The sequence below is a fragment of the Echinops telfairi genome, unplaced genomic scaffold, assembly GCF_000313985.2.
Source record: "Echinops telfairi isolate 266 unplaced genomic scaffold, ASM31398v2 ScPeMD7_7424;HRSCAF=8462, whole genome shotgun sequence".
Classification (NCBI taxonomy): Eukaryota; Metazoa; Chordata; class Mammalia; order Afrosoricida; family Tenrecidae; genus Echinops; species Echinops telfairi.
The window spans coordinates 12808018-12831004 of NW_022111324.1; the positions used below are offsets into that span (position 1 = coordinate 12808018).

Genomic DNA, 22987 nt, shown 5'->3' on the forward strand with positions numbered 1-22987 from the left:
TTGGGCCAATGGCCATTACTTCGGATTATATTGTCCCAGAGCAGCCATCGCTGAAGAGCAAGAATTTTGAGCAAAATATTTTTGAGGGTCACAAGTAACCTGTGCAATTTCGTTTCCACCTACTGTCTCCACCGATTCTCCAGTCTTCATTTAAAATGTCACTTTTCACATTAAAGTTGGCATTTCTGGCCTTTCCCACGTTGCATGCCATTTATTAACTAAAAGTGCTTTTTGAGGTGTCGAAATGTGCGGCTGTGATAGTGAAGGTAGCCCTCATCAGTGTCCCCAGTTCAGAAAGCAACGTGGCATTAGAAAAGCAAGGCTTTAGAAAACAACATGCTCACCACAACCTTCCTGAGGAGCCCTGCCCTTCAGGGGGCCCTGGTCTCTCAGTTGGGCCCTCCCCCAGTTACACCGGACAGACTGCCTTCAGGTACGTAGGTCCAACACCTGCCTTCCTCCCTGTGTCTGCAGGCTAGCAGGATGAGGTTATCAGAAGAAAATGTTGTGGTGCTTGGGCCTCATCCACGTACAGCATTTTTCAAAAACAGACACTGGTGGGTGAGAAAGTAGCTTTGAGTTCAGCTTGGTCCTATAGGAGCAAAACGGTAACCACTCTTAATTCTTTCTAGAATAATCAGCATTTAGATGCTCTCTGCCCTTGCCTGTTCTCTCAGGGCTGTCGACTAGCAGTTAAGACCCAATGGAGACAAAAGCCACTCATTTATAAACCCTTCAGCTTTCGTTTCTCCGAGCCCAGCCATCTTTCAAGCGCAGGCTCCTCTGATCACTACGACAGTATTTTCCTGAAAGCATATTTTGTAGACTATTTCTCTAGGATGAGGGCAGTTTTTGTAAGACAGATGCCTAAAAGACATATGGTTTTCATAGATTTTTTCCGTCTAGACTAGCTTTATTTAGTGACTCTTGGTCTGAATTGGTCTAGTTAAAGTTTCTGTAGGAGCTTGTATAAAAGTTTAAAATGTGGGCATACCATCAAGGTGTAAAACAAAAGTTTGACTTCTTGCTGGCAAGAGATTAAAAGGGGCTGGTTGAAAATTTCCTTCAGGTTAAGTAATTCTGACCGTCCTGTGTTCAACCTCCACCCCACCATCCGGAATGGAAAGGCTTGCCCTACAGCTCGAATCACTGTTAAATTCATACACACCTCCCTGTTTGCCTAAGCGAATTCTTTGTGTCCCAGTTGATGTGTGTGTGTGTGTTAGAAAGCCCTAATTCTTTCTGCAGACTCTTTATATGGCCCAGGAGATCTATGATTACTCCCTACCCATTTAGCACCACATTTTACAAATACGGCATTTCTCTTGTTTTTAAAAGGAGTCTCCCAGCAAGCCACCAAGTGAAGGTGACGGCCCTCAGGCGTTTGCTAGTGCCGCAACCAACAGAGGAGCCCTGGTAGTGTCATTTTTTTCAAAACCACCAGCCAGCTCTGAGAGCGAAATAAGGGGGTTCTACTCCCATAAAGAGTTAGGGTTTCAGTTCTCTCCTGCTCTATCGGGTCACTGGGAGTTGGCATGAACTCAGTGGCAGGGAGTTTGGGGGGTTTTATGGCCAGCCAACAATGAAAATTCCCTCTTCAAAATGCACAAAATGCAGTAGGAGAATCCTTTAAAGACAACCTCGCCCTTGGAGGAGGAAAGACTAGCTTCTAGACTTATCCAGAAGTCAGCCTTTTGCTTCCCTCCCACCTTGCACTATTTTTTTTAAAGAGCTAGCCCAGTTTAACTGACTGCTTGAGGAGCGTGAAGAGAGAAGGCGTGGGCCCCGCTGTCTCTCCGGTCCCATCACTTGGCTTTGCAGTAGGCATTTCATCGGACTGAGTCACATCTTTGCTCATGGACATGGCAGCTTGCAGGGCACACTGCCTCTCTGTTTGCGTTAAAATGGTTTTCAACATTTGTGCGCTAAGGCATGTTAGAGCTCCTCCTGCTGGAATTCTTTTCTCTTTTTTTTAATCCCTGGACTTGTCATTCGTAAACAGCAGCACTTTGTCTCTATTTGTGCCAATTGGACTGATAGAAATGACCAGAAAGACAGCAGGTGGTGCATTTAAAATCGGTCTCTCGTTCACAAAGGGTCATGGGCAAGCAGAAATGCAATGTTGATGCAACATGAATCTTTTCCAAGTCAGATTCCTCGTGCGCTTTTGTTTTGCTTTGTTTTTGTCTGTCTGTCTGTTTAAAACAAAGAGAGACCGTTGGAAGCTTAACTTTTCTATCAATGTTGCTAATCACCTGCTTACATTCTCTGAGGTAACAACATAACCAGTCCATGTCACACACCCATGCCTGAAACAGTGCTCTCCCAGAAAAGGGGTGTAAAATAATTTCTGTCTTCGCAAAGCAGACCTGAATTTTAGCGTTTCATAGAAAGACTCAGTCTTGCCTTTTCCTCCTCGATCCTCGCTTCTGTTTTTTCTTCTCTTTGACTTGATGAAGACAAAGGCATGTGCGTCTTGGAGGGTAAGCTTGCCTCTCACTCCCATGAGTAGCTACTTCTCAGCTGCTCCTTCCCACTCTCTCTCACTTCCATTTCCTCTGCTGCATTGCCCAAGTGGCAGGAGCCTGCCTCCCCTTCTGCCTCCCCTTCTGCCTCGGGTGGGAGGGAGGGGGAAGGGAGAGAGAAGTGGACCGAAGAATAGAAGAGGGTCAGAGATCATTTTACTCCATCCACCTTCGATGGGCTAAGTTTCTACAGACTGTAAGTCCTTGGAAGTCACCTTGGGAATTGCCTAAGCAGGAAGGAAGGAAGGAAGAGGGAGGGAGGGAAGGATCATTAGAAGGGGATACTGCCTGGGTTGTTCAATAGCCATGTGCTTATAAACCTCTTTTTAAAATATCACATTCTTTCTCTGCGCACAGTTTTCTTAGCACTGCATTCCTCGTCACTTCTGCTGCTTTGCATCTGTCTCCTTCTTATCTGATGATCAATGGCAGAGTGCAGAGGCTATTTTTTTTAATGAATCTGAAAAATGATGCTTTTTCGACAAGGAATTTAACACAAAAATCCTCTCCTTTACCTGTATTCTGAATTAGGATGTGGGACAAACAAGTAGTTTGGGCACTTGTGGTAACGAAAACCCTTGCTTTCTCCAACCGACAGTACCCTTTCCGGCTTTCTTTGCTTTGCCCTTACTATTTCCTCTCCCTGGAACGCCAGTCCTTGCAACCTCTGATCGATTCTGGAAGTCCTTCTAATCCTCCAACCTCCTTCTGGCTCCGGTCTAGGCTGGGTGCTTCTGAAAGTCCCCACACACAGTCCTGTCACAGCGCTGGTCTTCCTCCTGGTGTTGTTTACTTGCCTCTCTTCCTAGTCAGACTAGAAACTTCTTCAGAGCTGGGCATGAGGCCCTTCACTATTGTATCTCTGACTCTTGACACAGCACCCAGCATAAAAGCTGGGCTTACTGCAGCATGGTGAGAACACATAGTACATGGTCTTGCAATGCTTAATTGAAAGCTGTTTAGGATTCAACCCAATATTTTGGTGTATTTTAAGAACCACTTTAAAAACACATCTTTCTCTCTTGATCTGTCATACTGATAACCATGCCAGGGTGAGGGCTATCAATAGACATCTTTTTGCAAATAGAAAACTTAGCAGAGTTTATCTGGGCAAATCAGCCTTTAAGCTCCTTTGTTCATTTTTTTCACACTACATAAGTGGGTTTATCTGTACCACTCCTTTGTGGTAAAATCTAAGTTAGATATTAAGACAAATTAAAGCAAGTGTGATAAAGCAGATAACATTACTTTTCATCTCAGAAACTATTTTATACTTACTAGCACATGTTTGCACGAACACATAAATACTGTGGACTGTTTTTGCCCTTAGGTTCTTGTATCAAATTTCAGGAACTGATTCACACTTTCCTATAACTTAAGCTTCAGTTATGTATAAAACATGGGTTCATTTTCACAGGGGGAAGAAATGCCAGCTGGGATGTATAATAAGATACACCTTGGATAAGCCGTTACAATGGCTGCAGCATAGACAGTATACTAGATAGCATCCCATAGTATTTTTGACGATAATTGTATCTCCTATGTGGACAAAATCATGACTTCTAACAGCATATTTCTACACCTCATACTCTATAGATATCTAAAACCTTTTTATTGAGTGAATGCTCCAAATCAGAAGCAAACTATAAACACAGTGCCGAAGTGTAAAGTGCTGTGTCCCACGCCTGGTCTCCTACGGCCACCATTCACAAGAGGAAGTGAAGGTCCGGGACCCTAAGAACCAACCTCAACATTTCACCTCTGCCGCTGTCCAGTCAATGGCCACTAGTCTGCTTGAGGCTTTCCATCCAGCCCTGAACAGCACAGTCAAGCCTACTTATTGACCTACTAGTTAGAACACTGCCCTCTGTCGGTGCTGTGGACAACGCTAGGAAATGAACCCAGTAATCCCTGTTCACATCAATTCATCAGATGCTAGGACATGCCTGCATCCCTCAGACTTAGAAAAAGGTTTAAATCATTCACGAGAGTTGGAGAGAAGCAGGGCCTTTCGGTGCCTGGCACCGAGCTACTGGAAGTGCACCGCGCCGCACTGCGGCCGCACTAGCCGCTCCAGAGACGAGTGCTTCAGCAGGGTCCACTTTGGTTCTGTGAATCTCAGAAAACTCAAGCAAGTGGTTTTTCTTTTCTCCTATTTCCTAAGAAATGCATCAGATATAGCCAAAAGAAAGGAGGTAGCAGGTGACACCCTTGATATTTTTTTTAACCAATTTCATCACTAAAGAGGTTGGGCAGGGTGCTATCTGAAACCTGGAGTCTTTCATGCCTCCAGCGCCCAGATGTGACAATGTGTCCATTAAACTTTTGAGAGTGAGGCCTGTGGGAGCCAGAACTCAGTGGGAGTGCTCTGTTTTGGGGAGTCTTGCAAAGTTTCCTGACTTTGACCTTTTTTTTTTTTAATTGCAAGGTCATTTTATTATCTTTTAAAAAAAATTTTTTTTATTGTGGTTTACCAAGCAAAGGAATTTTCGACTGAACAATTTTTGAAAACTGTTATTGGCACTGAATCCACATATCACACAATTCAATAGTTCAAGCTTACCCAGAAACATTGTACATTGATTGAACAATTTATAGCCATCTCCTCTGGTGCCATGGGTGGCAGCCCCCTCAGTATGACCCCAGTCTACCCTTTCTACCGGGGCCCCTGTTTCAGATCGCCCTTTGTTGCCACCCCTTCTTGCCTTCTGACCTTGTTTTAGGCCAAATGCTGCCCTTCTAGTCTGTTAGGGTTGGCTGTTTTAAGAAGTTCTTCACGAGTATCTGTGTTTACTTTGTGGCCTGTCTACTGTTTGAATGAGAGGTGATCCCCAGTGGTGGGTTCAGATCCAGATTTGAAGGGCAGTCACCACCTTACTATCAATCGCTGGGAAATACATGCATTTTCCTTCTCTGACAGGTTTCCATCTTACCCAGGGTCCAGCTTTCACAGCCGGACTGTAGTCTTACACTGCAGTTATGTTTAATAAGTAGGACTTGTGGTATAAAAGAAATCTTTCTTGCATGTCATTTTTATGCAAATAACTGCCCTCCTAGGCAGTTATCTCTGCTAGAAGTATCAACCTTTGTATGTCTTTTTTACACATTTCCCTTTTTAACTTGGTTAATTTATTAATAAGGATTTTAAGTCTACCCCTTTTAAATATGAGAATTTAGAATGCAGATTTAAATATACTTTCTATACTTATTTTCATTTCCATAAGCAAGTGCAAGTTTTTCCTAAGCAGCTGTGCCTCAGTGCCTTAGTGGTCACTAACAAGAAAACTACTCGAATGTCTACACATATGAACCCCACGCTGATCTGAGCAGTACTGCAGTCTAATTCTCAAAGCCATCAGGCTATTTCTGCAACCATTTCTTCCTCCCTTCTCATATTTTTTCAGCACTTTCTGTTTTGTGCTTTATCTGTCAAATGCATTGGCATGTTAAGAAAGGGAGGTCACAGATCATTTATTATACCCGAGAGCTGCGGTCCTCAGTGCTCAATCCCAGGACCGGCAACATCAGCACCATCTCAGGCTGGTTAGCAGTGTTCCCAGCCTGTCGGAAAGGCTGTGTGCGGCCCTCTGGGGGATTGTGATGCATGCTCCAGTTGGAGAACCACTGCCTTTGGACGGGCCGGTCGAACTGCCCAATGGAAGAGCCCTGGATCAAGAGTCATGAGATCTTGATGGAAGCCTAGCCAGAGGAAGGTGATGGAACTATGTAGGACCAGACTAGCTCTCATACTTCGTCAGCTCACCCCCGTGTCCCATTCTGAAAAGGAATAGAGGTAGCAGAAGAAGAAAACGATAAGCCTTTGCAGTCACCACTGTCATACTAGCTGGAAACAAGAAGCTAGAAGAAAGGTCTTTCCCACCTCTCGCCCATCTGCTGCTGTTCCAAAGCAGTTTCCCCTCTTAGAGTCTTCCTTGGCCTGTGTTCACAGTGGCTTCCCACCCCAGACGCTCAGAACCCACACTTCCAAAGAACAGGTGAATTTCATGTTTAGAAGAGAACGAAGTCATTTACAGAGGTCTAAATAAAGGCATGTACATATGCAAATATATTTATATATGAGGATGGGGAAATAGATTTATGTGCATATATTTATAGGTTTAGTTTTAAGGTAGCAGATGGACATTGGGCCTCCACTCAAGTACTCCCTCAATGCAAGAATACTTTCTTCTATTAAATTGGCATTCTATGATGCTCACCTTCCTGACACAACCACTGAAGACAAAGCAGGTGAAAAAGCAAATGTGGTGAAGAAAGCTGATGGTGCCTGGCTATCAAAAGCTATAGCGTCTGGGGTCTTAAAGGCTTGAAGGTAAACAAGCAGCCATCTAGCTCAGAAGCAAAAATGCCCACATGGAAGAAGCACACCAGTCTGTGCAATCATGAGGTGTCGAAGGGATCAGGTATCAGGCATCATCAGAACAGAAAATCTTATGATAGCGAATGAGATGGGGAGTGCGGAGTGAAGACCCAAAGCCCATTTATAGGCCACCGGGGAGGTCTCAGGGAGGAGATGAGCCAGTCAGGGTGCGATGTAGCAACAATGAAACATATAACTTTCCTCTAGTTCCTAAATGCTTCCTCCTCCCGCACTATCATGATCCCAATTCTGCCTTACAAATCTGGCTAGACCAGAGGATGTACACTGGTACAGATAGGAACTGGAAATAGGGGAATCCAGGGCAGATGATCCCTTCAGGACCAGTAGTGTGAGTGGCGATACTGGGAGGGTAGAGGATGGGTGGGTTCAAAAGAGGGAGCCGATCACAAGGATCTACATGTGACCTCCTCCTTGGGGGGCAGACAACAGAAAAGTGGGTGAAGGGAGACATCAGATAGGGCAAGATATGACAAAATAATAATTTATAAATTATCAAGGGTTCATGACGGAGGGGAGAGCGGGGAGGGGGAGGGAAATGAGCTGATGCCAGGGGCTTAGGTGGAGAGCAAATGTTTTGAGAATGATGAGGGCAATGAATGTACAAATGCTTTACACAATTGATGTATGTATGGATTGTGATAGGAGTTGTATAAACCCCTAATAAAACAATTAAAAATATAAAAAAGCAATTTAACTGTTAAAAAAGAGAGAGAACTAAGTGAGGTGACAAAAAAATGCCCCTTTGTCTCCTATCATTGGAGTCCCAGCTTGTCCCCCCACAGTGCCACCCAATCTGTGTGAGCACTTCACTCTCTTACAAAACTTGTCATTGTCTAAAAGACTGTACATGGGCCATCCCCCGCAGCTACAAATACAACTTTGAGTCCTGCATCTTTCTCTTTGATTGGGAGGCAGAAGCATGGCTCCTCTATCAAAGTCAGAAGCCGCCCACATATAGCACAGTGTTTCAATAAGCACGTAAGGGATGCAGGATGCTCCATCTCAATACAGCGGGTTACTTAATGAAATTCGCCACTAAACAAATCCACTGAGGAAAATTTGGTACAAAACAAGTAACTTTGTTTTGCCCAAAACAGTCTTGTGGGGCGAGTGTCTCTGGATGTTCTTTGAATGGTTAGGAACTGGACCAGTGAAATGAACGTGAACGGTAAACCTTAAATGTTTTCCTGTGTTGAAGTTGGCACTTATCCTAGCATTGCTTATTAAGAAAATACACCTGAACAAGTTCATGTTCTTGTTGAATTGCTTTCTGGTAAAATTTTACATATAGATTACTGGGCTTTTGGTATTGTTTCAGAGAGAAAATTATAGTCATTTCTTCCAGGAGGGTGGCCTATTCTAGTTTCAGATTTTCATGTTACTGAGCACACCTATATGTGGGTTTTTTTGACCTGAAACTAAAAATATCTTAAATGTCATGACTCTTTTGAGAAAAGAAGTTGGAAATATATTTTCCTTGTTCTATCATTAATGAACCAATCATTTATTTTCCAAACAGGTACTCATTCAGTGCCTATTCAACGCTAGGGCCTAGGAATACCCTTACTGAAGGCAAACAAAAGCAAAAAACACTGCCATCAAGCCGATGCCAACTCAGAGTCACCCTCTAGCACAGGGTAGAACTGCCCAGGAGTTTCTAAGACTAAGTCTTTACAGGAGTAGAGAGCCTGTCTTTCTCCCTTAGCGGGCTCAAAATTAATCATTGTTTCTTATCATTAAATTTATTGGGTGAGTAGGTAGGGGATAACGGCCCATGATTCAAAGACCGTACTAAATTCTGGGATACTCTGGTTGTTGTTATCTAGTGCTGCTGTAATGGAAATACCACAAGGGGATGCGCTTAACAAACAGAACTTTATTTTTTCACAGTTTAGGAGGTCAGAAGTCTTCAATCCGAATGCTGACTCTAGGGCATTGGTTCTCAACCTTCCTAACGCTGCGACCCTTTAATTCAGTTCCTCATGTTGTGGTGACCACCCCCCACACACCCAACCATAAAATTATTTTTGTTGCTACTTCATAACTTTAATTTTTCTATTGTTTTGAATTGGGCGACCCCTGTGAAAGGGTGGTTAGACCCCCAAAAGGGGTCATGACCCACAGGTCGAGAACTGCTGCTCTAGGTGGGTGCCATTCCCGTGGGTCCCTTGGCTCTAGGAGTTTCTCAGCATAGGAAGCAAGGTCCAAAGGACACACTGCTCTGGGCTCTTCTTTCTTGGAGGGATTAGGTTCGTCTCTCTGCTCACTTCTCCCTCCATTTCTCTCTTCTAAGCCAAAAGGGGATGCAGGCCACACCCCAGGGAAACTCCCCTTAGGTTGGATCAGGTATGTGACCTGAATACAGCCAGTGCATCCCACCCTGATCCCATTCCTTCAGATCAGGGCTGATCATGTCAGGTCACACATCATGGGGGATGATCACATCATGACACAACTGCCAATGCCCTGAGCATCATGACCGGGCCACATCGACACATATATTGGGGAGATACGAGTCCGTCCATGACACTGCTGAGCAAGGCAAATAAAAGGCCTGGCACGTAGTTGGAACACATTCTAGTCTCCTGCCTTGCCTCCTTTCTGCAGTTTCCCATTCCTCATGGCCTCTTGTCCCATCAGCACAGACCAAGCGATGGATCAGGGAGAGGAATGGCGCTTCCTGCAACTGTCAAGTGCCGTTCCCCATCCCCATCATCAGGCTCTTCCCTTTCGTCCTCATCACCTCAACTTAGTTCCCTTCACCTCGCACACAGGCCTGCATCCTCTAAATACGTCCATTTGAATATGTGGCGGTTAAAACCATATTTGCTCTTTCTGGCATTCCTGTATTCTTAAGCATCCCAGAATATGCCTTCGGAGTCCAAATTACAGAATCTTGCCACTGTTTTCTGCTTAAAATGCATGTCGCTCTGTCTGACTCTGCTCTTCTCCCACGGAGTTGAATCTGAGTTCTTGAACACCATGTCCCGCCCGTGGTGCACCCACACAGTGGGTGTATTATAAAGAATACAGTGATGTGTAACTGGGAGACATGGTGCAGGCCCTCTGTCTGAGTCGCATGGGACACTGAAGCGTAGAAACACTGGGTGGATTAGATTGTGCAAATTAATAATTGGAGCAAGAAACCATATCTTTTGACTGCTAGCCCAGGGCTTTTCTTATATAAGGATGCTGCCACAAATTAGCCTCTGTCACCTGCCTCATTATACCATATTTCTGGCCTCATTTGACCTGCTCACCTTGACCTGGTCTCCACGCTAACCGGTTATACATCTTTGTGGAGGCACTTTGGGGCCATTCATTTGGTTGACCATTATCCAAAAAAAAACATGACTGCCTTGTAATCATATTATACTAAATGCCAGATACATGTAGTAAATAGAAAATAAATGCTCTCTGCTCTCAAGGAATTTGCAGTCTGTTGAAGGAAGCAAGCTTGGTCAGAATCTAGTTATGAAATCATTGCAAATAGCGGTAAGTGCTATGAATTCCACAAATAGCAGGAAGGGGTAGAGGACTGGGAGGGTGAAACCTGAGGGGCAGTTAGGAAAGACTGGGGAGTGGCATTTAATCGGAGAATCAGAAGAGAACCCAGTGTGCATGCCTTTCTCTCTTGGCTGTCATCACATGTGCACAGAACAATTTCCACCCCATCATGCCACATGGTATCCTGCCTGTCATGAACTCTGACCTTAGGATGCACTTCTTTTCACGTAAAATCCCAAATTAAGTCTGATAATTGAACCAACTGGTAGTTTCCCCCTTCAAGTTCAAATTCTGGCTCCCTCCCATCATTGTTTAATTGCTAAGAGTACAGGATTATTTGACAAACTCCCTGAAGGCAGAGAAGGTTGTGTTATTCAGTAGGTGATAGTCGTCATTATCATCCAAACACCTAAAAGCCAGATGCTTCTGAGAGATGCATCTCAGCCACCATAGCAATTTACTAACAAGTTGTTAGTGTATCATGAAGTAGATCTCACAAGCATTCATAAACTGTTTCTCACTTCCCGGGAGTAATTTTTAATTAGTCATTTGTCAAACAGTTAGTGACTGACTGACAAGCACCGAGCTAGACTCTTGGAACTGAAGACGAGTAAGACAAAGCTCATTTCTAATCAGTGAAGAGAAACATATAAACCTCATTAGAATTCAATGTGTTAATTACTCGTAGAAATGGGATGCACCGCTACAGAAGCATCTGTATCAGTCTAGAGAAAGGAAGGTAGGCTCAGAGAAAGCTTCCCATAGGTGAGTCTTGAAGGATGAATAGCAATTCCAGCAGGTGAATAAGAGGACTTTGAGAAGCTAATTGTCTGTAGCAACATACCAAGCAATGGATGAGATCAGTGAAGTGGACATGACCTCTGGCCTCGAGAAACTTCCCATCAAAGCAAAATATGTGGCAGGCTCAAGATTCAGGACATGCGTTAAATGCATATGGCCATTTTAAAAGACAACGAACAAATGCTAAACAAAGGGCAGGTGTGAAAATAGGCCCAAACGTAAGGACATTTGTGAGGACAGGGCAAGACCAGGTGGTGTTTAGTTCCGTTGTCCAGAGGGACGCTAGGAGTCTCGGGACTGAGTCTCCGGCACCTGACCACCGCAAGTAAACAAGGAAACTGGGGAGGATTTTCCCCGCCGTGAAATTGCCAAAAGGGTTGAATTGGTCAAGTTCCTTTCTGTAGGGAGAGGATTTATTTTTCTATTCCAAGTAAGCACTGGTTTGATTGGTCTGGGAGTCCTTAGTGGAGTGATGGGTTATGTGTTGAGCTGCTAATCACTTGGTCAATCGTTCAAAACCACAAGCCACTCCACAGGAGAAAGATGACGCTTTCTGCTCCGATGAAGAGTAGCCGTCTCAGAAATCCATGGCACAGTTAGTTCGACGCCGTTCTATGGGGCCAGACACTTGAGTCACAACCGACTTAATGGCAGTGAGTTGATTGATTGGTCTAATTTTGCTGCTCTACCTATAAAATACGTACTTCTAATCACACTTTAAAAATTGAGTGTCATGTGGCTAATTAACAAAAAACCCTCCCTGCCATCAAGTCAATTCCTACTCATTAGTGAGTGGCCCTACAGGAGAGAGTAGAGCTGCCCCTTTGGGTTTCGGAAACTGTCAATCTTTCTGGGAGTAGAAAGCCTCATCATTCTGCCACAAAGTGGCCAGTGGTTTTGAACTGCTGACCTTGTAGCTAGCAGCCCACCGTGTAACCACTACACCATAAGGGCTCCTCCCTGAGGCTAGTCCAGAGCATGAAATTGGAATGCCCTTCCCAAGGCAACCTCTGCAGATCCAGGAAGCAACTGAACAACAAAACAAGATCCTTGAGTAAAAGCTCCAAGTTTGCACCCAAGTATTGTTAGCGCCATCTCGTTTCCTCTGACTGAGTCCTACGCTGTCGGCTTTTATTTAATAGCTCTTTTAACAGCATCTCACAATTGTCTTCTACAACATTTCCATTATCTAGGAGTCTTTCTTTAAAATCACTTCATTATCAAAAAAGAAAGTTCTCAACTCATAGAACTTTTTGAATGCTGTTGATGATAAAAATTACTTCTCTAGATACTGTCTATAAGGCCCAGTACACACACACACACACATCTTGCTAAGCAATTTAGGAGGTAAATGAAGGGTCTCGGTGAGTAAATGTTATTTTTGTTACTGTTGAGATTTTCAAGTACAGCCATGTTTTATTATCTGGAGTTTTCTTAATCCGCAATCGGAAACACAGCTGTAAACCAGAAACTGGGCAGTTCTAGTACCACTGAAAACCCTGTGGCTCAAAGTAGGAGCTAAAACTCACACAATCATTGTAGAGAACTCATGGGGGGGAGGGGAGGAATTGAATTTTCTGATTTTTTTCATCTCTGGAAAATTAGAAAACAAAATATGAAACACTGGAGGCAGTTACTACTAACAGTAACTAGAAAAAGAGGAAGAAAAAGCATACAAAGCTGGCATAAAACTTCCAAACCATCATTTTCTGGGATTGAATATGCCCATGAGTTCTCAGAGCCGCCTCATTTGAGCACCGTTTATGCTATCAACATTTATACTCTTTTATAAGACTGAGACATATGCAGTATATTTCAAATGGCTTTGCAATTTAATATTTTTTCATATTATAAAGAGGGGTGACATCTCTTTTGAAAAAGATCTGTATATAAAAAGACCCACCACCTGGTTTTTATTTTAAAATGGGGTTTGAACAAAAGGTGGACTGTACACAAACACAAAAAATGTCACATCTCAAGAAACGTCGGGAGGTGGGGGGAATGCAATTTCTATATTCACTTACAAATGTACCTCCTCACAGTGCAAGCCGACATGAAAAATACTTAAAATTTTATATATATATATATATAGATGACCTGCTAACAACAGTTGAACCCGATCTCCAATGAGTTTGTGTTTGGGGTTTGGATCACAGCCCCACCTGCTGGCTTGTATGTGCATGTGCATGAGTCTGTGCATGTGCCTGAGGGCTCCCTCTCTGTGTCTTGGGAACACTTCCTGCTAGATATTCTATTGGCTTCTTTACCTTTCTCTTTCTTTCTTTCTTTCTTTCTAGCCGGAGACCACCCCCATCACCAACTCGCCCCACTATTATCCGTCCACTAGAATCTTCCCTGTTAGACTAAACGATGTGTCCGTCATGGCAATCAATTACTAATGCATTACTCGAAAGCAACACCTTTGATAACCGTTGCAGTAACTCATGAGTAGTCGTCACATGTGTGGACATCAGTAGGCAAGTAACCAGTTTTACTAACGTATGAGCCACTCATTCATCATTGCTCCTAATATGTCAGACCTTTGGGATTTGACTCCTGAAATCTAATGACCCTTAGAGAATTTAGATGGTGTACTGACCAAGGTAGGTTTGTGTGGCAGCCCTGTACTTCCGGGACAGTTGGCCTACCCCTGCATATATTTGAAATTGCTTTGACCAAGTTTTCCTGCTCATCTACTGGGTTAACGAATTAAGTATAATCCTGCAGTGAAATGAGGTGGTGGACTGAGACTAAGCCAGACATCTTGCTTAGCTAACCGTTATGTTTAGGATGAGAGAAATTCTGTTGATGCTGCTGTCTATTCTGTACCAACATATTCCAAACCTTCCACTTTCTTCTTTGTTTCATAGGCCTTCTAGAAAGAGTGTTTGTTTTTTAAGGGATTCTGTAAGAATAACACTGTTCCATAAGCACTGGGTAGCTTGCAAAGGCAGAGCAATGCATTGCTTCTCCGAGAGTGCTTCCACCCACAGCAGTGTGTTTCTGCTTCCTGCTAGAAGCATATTCAGCAGTAACTCAAAGCCCATTTGGCAAGCAAGTTCCAAAGTTCCAGGAAGAAGCAAAATTCCCCATCATTAGAAGTATCGGGGGGTGGGGGGTGGGAGGAAATATAATTTCTTTAGTCATTGAAAAATGTATCTTCTCATAGGTTACATGAAAGATGCTGAAAATTTCATATTGGCATATATATATATATGTGTGTGTGTGCAGACATGTATACACAGACATGCATATATAAATATATATATACATATATGGCATGGCTAATCACAATTGACATAAACCTTACGTGTTTTGGGGTGGAATAACAAATGTCTTTCCTCCCATGCTAATCTGAAATTCCTTTATAAAAGAATTTGTCTTAGCTTTAAAGTAAGGTAACACGTTTTTGTCCATTCTAAGGCTTTCATGGCCATATTGCAAAGAATGGAACCAGGAATGGAAAGACAGTAAGAGATGCCTTAGTCTGAGAACAGAGCTCACACTTTGCCAATTGAACAGCCTCAGGCTCTCTAGCCAAGCCCTCCGGAGGAAGGTCTTGAGACACTGAGATCTGAAGTGAATCGGCAGTTTCTGAGATTTCTGAATCCAACAAGGGTAGGTTAGCCTGAGGCTTGAGCTTTCAGACAACCCGAGACCAGATGACCAGCATGTAGGAAAGAGCGAGACACCGACTGGAATTGTGTCTGCTGCCTGTTCTTTCTGAAAGTCTTCTCTGAGTAGTGGCATCCCTGGGCACTATTTCAGATGCTACAGGAGTAAATTACGTTTCACCAACTGCAATGTCCCCCTTTGAAAGGAGCAACCATGATTTGTATGTTAGCTTACCTTTAACTTCCTGTGGACGTTATACCCAAAGCACACAGCCATGAAGTATGAAGAAAAAATACATGCAAAAAATAATAAATAAAAAGTAAATTTTAACCATTATTAAAAAGAGAACTTGCTAAATTGTATGGCATTGTGTTTAACTTACCTTAAAAGGTTACTTAATAACTAGCCCACTTAATAATAAGCAAAAATGGGAGAAACAAGTTTTATAAAAAGAGCATTTCAACTTTTTAAGTAATAAATGATTATACAAAGAACATAGTCATTCTAAGTCCTGTCGTATCTTTCTTTCCTCATTGGGAAAACAACTGCTTGATGAATGGAACAGATGTGCAAGGTACATACTGCATTTTGAAAATGGCATCTCGGTTCAATGGGGAAATCTTAAGTAAACCTCCACAATAAACAGGAATAATCGGCAGTGAGATCTTGTTAGCACATTCCCCCCTTTCAGGGTTCTCTTTGCTTCCTCCTTTGATAGCTCTAAAATAGGCGGGTAAGATGATGAACTTCAAGATGTGGCTTTCTGCTGCTTGTGGTTTTGCGTTTCGCTGTATTTCAAAAAACGTCTTTCTGTTACAGGAAACTATTGTGGATAACCACTGGGGTGTTGTAAGATCAGCATAAACCATGTCAAAGCGTGTTGGAGTTTGTGGGTTTTTTGTTTTGCTTTGTTTGGGGGGAGGGGATCCACGCTTCTTTCCAGTGATTATGGGCAGTCATACACAACAGCATTTGTCATCTTTGACTTTGCTGCCAGGTTATAGTCCAGCAGCTGGACTGGGGCAATCGTCACCCTTTGGGGGTTCATTGTTGCCCTTCTTAGCTCCTCAATTCTCCTTACTGGATCCCGGTCTCCCTGGAATCTCAGCAGTCATGCTGGAGACACCCTCCAGTGTGATGCAGTCCGACATGAGAGTATTCGTAGGAATCCCGTCTCTCGGAATGTGTGTTCTGAGAAAGGGAGAAGCCAGTGCAGCTGAAGCTCCAGGGCATTTAGTCTGAGGTGCAGCCTGCACATCAGGCCTTCAGATGGAACATACCTGTTCCCACACCCCCTGTGTTCTTGTGTGTACCTGCCTCCTAGCAGGTTGCTCTGATGTTGTCAGCACAGTAGATACAGCTCCATGATTCCTAGTGTAATAAAACAAAAGAGTAAATGTGTTTTAGGGTTTGGTAGGTACATCTAGTTTTATTGTCACATGCTACATCATGCATGCGTATTGACTAATTGGAATAACCATTTACACCATTGTGGACAGATTACTGAACTAGTACTGATTTAGAACAAGTATATTGCATTCCAAAATTTATCTACCACGAATACTTTTCTGAATATTGCTTTTAGCTGTGTTCTGTAACATAGAAAAGCAGTAGGTTCTGTTTATTAGCAAGTTTTCTACTTACTCAGATGCAAGTTCATCCTGTTCCCATTATAATGAAACCAATTCCTGTGATACAACTATAAGCCTTCTGAACTTAGAATTAAAAGCTAGTCTCACAGGTTAATTTTATGACATTTCCGTTTAGCCTGTAGCCATAATTCTCAATTAAGAAATGGGACCTAATACCAGTATGTGATAAATGTTGATGCTTTCTGTGTGTAAACACATTTTCTATGCATGTGTCTCTATGTAATATATATATAACATTTTATATATATATATCTGTAAGTACATGTATTTTGTGCACTTTTGGGGTAGGTAGGTTTAAAAGCACTTGTTAAAATGCCCCAAGCATGATGTGATTGTACATGCATTATGTATATTTATGTACATGTGTGACTGTGAATAATGTATGTATACATGTGCTTCGAGTGTGTGTATAAGATTTTCCAAGTGTGCTAATGCAAGAGGTAGGTATGGAAGCTGTGCCATAGTACTTGATATCAGTAGTTCACGTCTCATGAATACCTGAGGTATTGCACAACTTTCCAACGCCAGATAGGATTCATTCTGAGAGGCACGAAACTCAAAACGGCCATGGCAACGTGGTAGAGTCCCATCCACAGGCATTTGCATCAGAATTCACTGCCAAGGAAGCACAACTTTGCCAACACTGATTGATAAAGAAGTTTTAGATCTGGAAACCTACCTTTGAAGATCTCTAATTAGAATTCTAAATTATTTTGGCTTGTTGGTCTACATAGTCATTTTCTCTCCATGGTAAACGTCAAAAAAAATAGAGGGATACAAGAGGATAATAAAATGGATGTGTTTTTTTTTAAACTAACTTTGATAGAACTTCAGATAGGTCACCTATTTTTTCCAATAAATATCTTTCATTTAGAAAATGGCATAAGTGCTTGGCATTTACGGGAATCTCTCTGGTGTTGAGAATAAAGCTTGAGTTGTGCATGTCTGACCTGTAGAACTCACTGGGAAAGAAAGGGTGTGAGACTCAAGCCATGGCTTTTGAATCAATGCGCTTAGCAGGCTTGCCACTGCAGGTGCAGAGTTTGATCGTGTCCATGATGCTAGACGGTTTCAGAGCAGCAGTTACTCAGTTTACCAGACCACCTGCCCCCTTCCCAAAAAGCTCCAATGTGTCGTCTAGGTCACGTTTGCTGTTCTTTCTCGTGGGTATGTTTAAGATTACGTGGTGCTCTGTATTGTGCAATGTTAACATTATTTTGAAGCTCACATAGGATGTGCATAGCTATTCGGATATCTCAATATGCATGTGTATGTATGTGAGAGCGAGAGCACGCAGAGAGGGAGCTCAGGGGAGTCTCCTGTTTGTCTTAAGACCTGTTCATACTGGTATATTGGTGAGTTTCTCACCTCTGGTCTGGAGTTTCACACATGGCTCAGTTCAAGGCATTCATTTCTTTTCAACGTTCACCCTTGAATTCTTTAAACTTTGTTAATTATATAATTTTTTTAAGATTGTGGCTTATAAAGTCTGTCTAAACTTCTTGCATTTTCTGTTGCTGATCTGATAAAATGTATTCCTCCCAACCAGAAATCCCCTTGATTTAGGTTTTAGCTCCTGTGCATAGCCTGTTTTGCTTGCTTATTCCTGTCTCTTTGCCTTCTGTGAATCAGATTCCTCTTTTCCATTTTTATGAAGGAGTGTACAGAGCAAAATGTTGTCTTCTCTGTGGATTCCTCAATTAATACGAGTCGGAGTACTTTCTACTGTCTTCTTGGCACTTTTGGGGTTTCTTAATGCTGGTTTGTGGACTCTGTGGATGGATTTTCTGAAGCAAGTTCCTGAAGCCTGGATCATTTTTGGGGTGGGTCACATGCACCTATGTGAAAATGTGAATCTGTATCTCTGAACCTGAAATAAATTGTAACATTTGAAGGACTCCCTCCTTCTTCTTTCTCTTACATGTTTGAGTCATCGTATCTATGCATTTTAGTGATAGTGGGGATTTCTAAATATTTATGCCTCTTTTGGAGAATTGACCCAAAGTGGCAAATGAGAATTTTTGCATGGTTGTCATTAATTTTGGGAAGGATTTTATGTATGTATATATATATATATATATATATATATATAATTTTATGGGGGGCTTGTACAACTCTTATCACAATCCATACATACAGAAGGATGATACTTTTAAAGGGGAAAAATTAGATCAATTAGAGGCAAGAGATTGGGGGACATTGCATTCCTGATTTGAGTTCATGTTGGGTGAGGCTGAGGAAGGACACACACCCTAAATAGCTGGAGGGGCGATGTGACACCTGCCAAGAGGCTCTATGACATTTTGCCACTGGGAAGGTGAAGGCTGACAAGAAACACTGGGAACAGAAGGAGGAAGGATGCTTTTTGCCTTGGGTGTGGGTCCTGTAGCAAATAACTGAGCTTGGGAGTCCTGAAGGCAGAATGGCCCTCTCTGTTCCCCAGGGTTCGCAGAATCTTGGAGAATGTTCAGTCCATTGCACACCTCCTTATCCTGAGCCTTGAGTGAACGTCCGAAGACCATGCGTGACAAGAGTTTTGATGTGAGACCAGGGTCTGTCACTGTGAAAGCGCAGGTCTGAGGTTATGTCGCTCCGAAGAAGAGGAGAGGGGTGATGGTTTACTGTGTGATCTGGCCGGTGACCGCGGCAAAAAGCGAAACTGTGATCAACCACCCTGCCTTGCTCTTATTTCTGTCTCTTACTATACACCTTCCATGAGCAGCTCCATCACAAGAAGTGTCTTACTAGGAAAGAGGCTGGGTAAAATCATGTTGTGTGGTTATTGTTTGGTTCTAAAATATGTTATATATCCTCAGAATCATTTCGACTGAAAATTACCCAACTCAAAGGAGCCTTTTTTGGTGATTATTTGACAGTTTTTTCCATTTGTGTTTTCAGAACAGTTCCGCTATCAGTGTAAACATCTGTTCCCTTTAAGTGTGACTGGCCCAGTAGAGATGGATGGATGTTAAAAATCAACAGTGTCCCAACTTAGGAAGATGCTCCTGGACACGGGCGCTTTGTGGCTCACTGGCACTGAGCCGACTGTGACTCACAGTGGCCCTGTGTGTGTGCTGAACAGCAGTATAATGAACTGTAAAGTGAGTGCGTTAGCAGCGGAGTCCTCCTGTAATCATTCTTATTGGAGGCAGTGGCGGGCGGGCCCCTTTGTAACTCCTCATGAGTTTTCAGCACTTACCTTCACGTCAGCCCTGTGCCTGTGGTATATGAAACCTAAACTTCTGAGATCCATGGAAAAACTGTGTTTGAGATGGAAACTGTTTCATTACCAAGAGTGGCTCTCTAGCAATGAAGGGAAAGTTAGATACAGGAAGGAGTTCTGAGGGAAAACGTCCCCCTGGTTTTTGAAGCAAACATGCTGTCAGTGAGCGCAAAGACTAAAGAGCCGGATCGTGTTTCTGGAGGAGACCAGCACCCTCGCTCTCACAGGAAAGTGCTCGGGCCTATGCTGACAGAATGGCCCTGCAGCACCGTGCACTTGCTGCTCAATTTAATGGCTCACCTCCCCACCCTGCTGAGGTAATTAAAGTGTTCTAAAACCCCTTCAGAACTCAAAAAATAATTCTGTTTGCTGGCCAGGTGATAAATCTCATTCAGCCTGACAGAAATTTAATTACACTTTCTTCATGAAAACACCAGGGATACCCATTACCTGGATCCCCAAAGCTAGAAGCTCGCAGACCCCCGCAGGTGAAAGGTTATGTGCCAATAACGAGTCCTTCATCTTTAAATGGGTGAGAGCCCTCCAGAGCTTAGCCTGCTTAAACGAGACTGAAGAAAAATCAGTCTTGGACTTTGTGGGGAAGGTAAGCTCCCTTTTTGGTTGTTGTTTTAACCACTGCTTAGAAATATCCAGGTCTTTGGCTCCATTAACATCTCAGAGAAGATGGAAAAGAGGTTTGTTTTGTTTTTTGTATTTTGTAGACCTCCTTGCTCCACTCACTGAAGTGGTACAGGAATAGGATGGAAGTGAGTATGTTGTCGAACACCTGCATGGGTAGCCAAAAGAAGTCCGGCAGTGGAAACCAAGACTCTGTATGGCCCTTAGTCACCCTTCGCCTTCGGAACTGAGCTCCTCCTGTGTTAGAACCATCAACTGCTTAAGGGCACACGGGCAGCAGTTGGCCCGAGACAGAGTCCAGAGGGTTAGGAAAGGAGGTGGGCTGGCAACGGAACCCCTGGGAGGAAGTGGGATAAGTGATAGCTCGTGGACGGGATTGAAATGGATGAGTTGAAACAGAATGTGTTTTGAATTGCTGAATGTTCAGACCGATGATCTGCTTTGTAAATCTTCACCTAGTTTACAATTTAAAAACAATTTCTTTAAGTCCCACCGAAAGTAGGTTATTGAGATAGCTTCACAGTTCTGACTATGACTTCCTGTAATGTTGCATTCATTACCTATCTGGTTCGAAAGAGGGACTCTAAACAGCATAAACTTCTGCCGGAAACCAGTGGAAAAGCTCCATTTGCCCTTCTGTCTTCCTACTGCCAGAGCTGTTCCTTACAGTGTAGTTTCTTTTCTCTCGTACAGCAGCAAATCCTCCTCCTGGCAGATCCCAGAAAGGCTGGGGTCAACATGAAACAGAACTCTGGACCCTTGTGGCGCAAAAGTGAGCCAGGCTAGAGGTAGCGAGAGGGCCTAGCCATCCGAAGCTCACTGAGCCAGGACCCAGTTAGAACAAATCAGATCTGCAGCCGTCCCAGAACTCTGAGCCAGAGGGAACGCCTTCCCAGTCCCAGGGAGCCCCAAGGACCAGACAGAACTAGCCACCCAGTTTCCTGAGGCGTGGAGCAAAGCTGTATTTATATGTCCTTTTCTCTGAGATCGCCCCTAGTGTTCACCGCATTGTGATTACATTGCTCATATGACCTCTTAATACTAATTTCATTCACCATTTAAAAAAATGTTTCCCTTGCCATATTTCCCTATCAGTTCTTTCACCATCACCAACAGCAACAACACGCCCCCAAGGAGGTCTCACAGAATTGGTTGTTATCTCTCTCACGGAGTGTCAGAGTTCAGGCTGAGAATCAGATTCTCAAGTTATAAAGGCATTTGACTTTGCTACTTGTTCCCACTTCTCCTGAAAATGATTACATGGATTTCATGTATCATTCCGTGGTGCAAACAATAATGAGATTTGGGGGTGGGCTCCCATGGCTGCTGCCTCACACACCGCGGTAGTCAGGACGCTTGTGGGAAACGCTGACTTGGCCCTGTCTGTGGTGTGGTCTTGCCTTCCCTCTGCATGGTCTGTGTGCATGTTTTCCTCTGAGTTGGGTTTGACTTTGGCGGGGTATTTTTGCATGCTATCTATTTGGGTTTGCCTTATGATTTCAACAGTGTTTCTTCCCCTGCATATTTGTTTTTCTTTTTGTTATTTTGTTTTGTTTTGTTTTCACTAGGCGACCCCCTCCTGCAATTCCAGGACGGCCATCCTAACCCCCATCACTCATCTCCTTTTGTTTCCAACAACTTGTCTCTTCGTGGTATCTAAAAAGCCTTGCCTTTGCACTGTATGTTGTATGTACATAAAAGCTTTTATTTTTGATCCATGTCTATAATAAAACAAAGCTTATTCTATATAAAAAAAAGAAATGCATTCAGTTTCTGTTTCTAATGAAGACCCAAGTGAAAAAGAGTTTGCTTCCACTAACAGGCAGGGTGGAAATGCATCGTTTGACCTTTTAGGGAGCTGAAGACGGAAAATGATTGGCTTTAAGTTTTTAAAGCATTTGAGTTAAGGTGGTATTTGGTGAAGAACAACAATCATCTGTCTTAATACAACCACTGTGGAAAACGGTATGGTGCTTCCTTTAAGTCAGAAATAGAAATACTATATGATTTAGGAATCCCACAACCAGGCAAACTAGGGAAAGTCAAAAAGGGTTGCAGTTCACACATTAAAAAAAAATAATAATAGCTTACAACCATCCAGTCAATTCCCACGCTCAGCAACCATAGAGGACAGAGTGGAACTGCCCCTGTGGGCTTCAGCGTCCGGAGATCTTCAAGAGAGCAGAGTCTCATCTTTCATGGCTTCCAACTGCTAACCTTGTAATTGTCCGTCCAATGCATAACTCCACCACACACTGGCTTATTCCAAATCAAATATACTTAAAACATAGATCTATGGTCAGTGGGTAGCTGCAGGTAAGTTCTCTCGATAATACACTTGCCTTAATATATAACTCACTGAACTCACTGCCATCCAGTCAATGCTGTGGGTCCCCTTCCCTGTGGGTTTCTAAGAGTGTAATTGTTTACGGGAATAGAAAGCCCAGTTTTTCTTCCTCCGAGTTCCTGGTGGTTTCAAACTGCCGACCAAAGGGATGGCAGCCCAACACATAACCATTACCCCACCAGGGCTCTGCCTTAATACAGAGTGCTTACAAAAAGGTCCAGTCAAAACACTGGCTCTCACGGAGATGTGCTGGGACAATTAAATGTGAGACAGAGAAGG

General features: G+C 43.2%; 1 protein-coding gene across 6 annotated transcripts in view; it reads left to right on the forward strand.

Moving 5' to 3' along the window:
• Nucleotides 1-22092, forward strand: part of DNM3 (dynamin 3) — a 731348-nt gene extending 709256 nt beyond the window's left edge. For 4 of the 6 annotated variants that reach the window (XM_045297841.1, XM_030887716.2, XM_004706728.4 and 1 more), the window contains one exon: nt 13530-14352. In XM_045297841.1, the coding sequence (XP_045153776.1) occupies nt 13530-13599 (70 nt within the window). In that variant the 3' untranslated portion in view covers nt 13600-14352. Of the gene's footprint in view, nt 1-13529; nt 14353-20444; nt 20726-21929 lie in introns of those variants that run through there. The other 2 variants (XM_045297842.1, XM_045297844.1) reach the window with 2 other exon arrangements.
• Nucleotides 22093-22987: the final 895 nt, after the last annotated feature.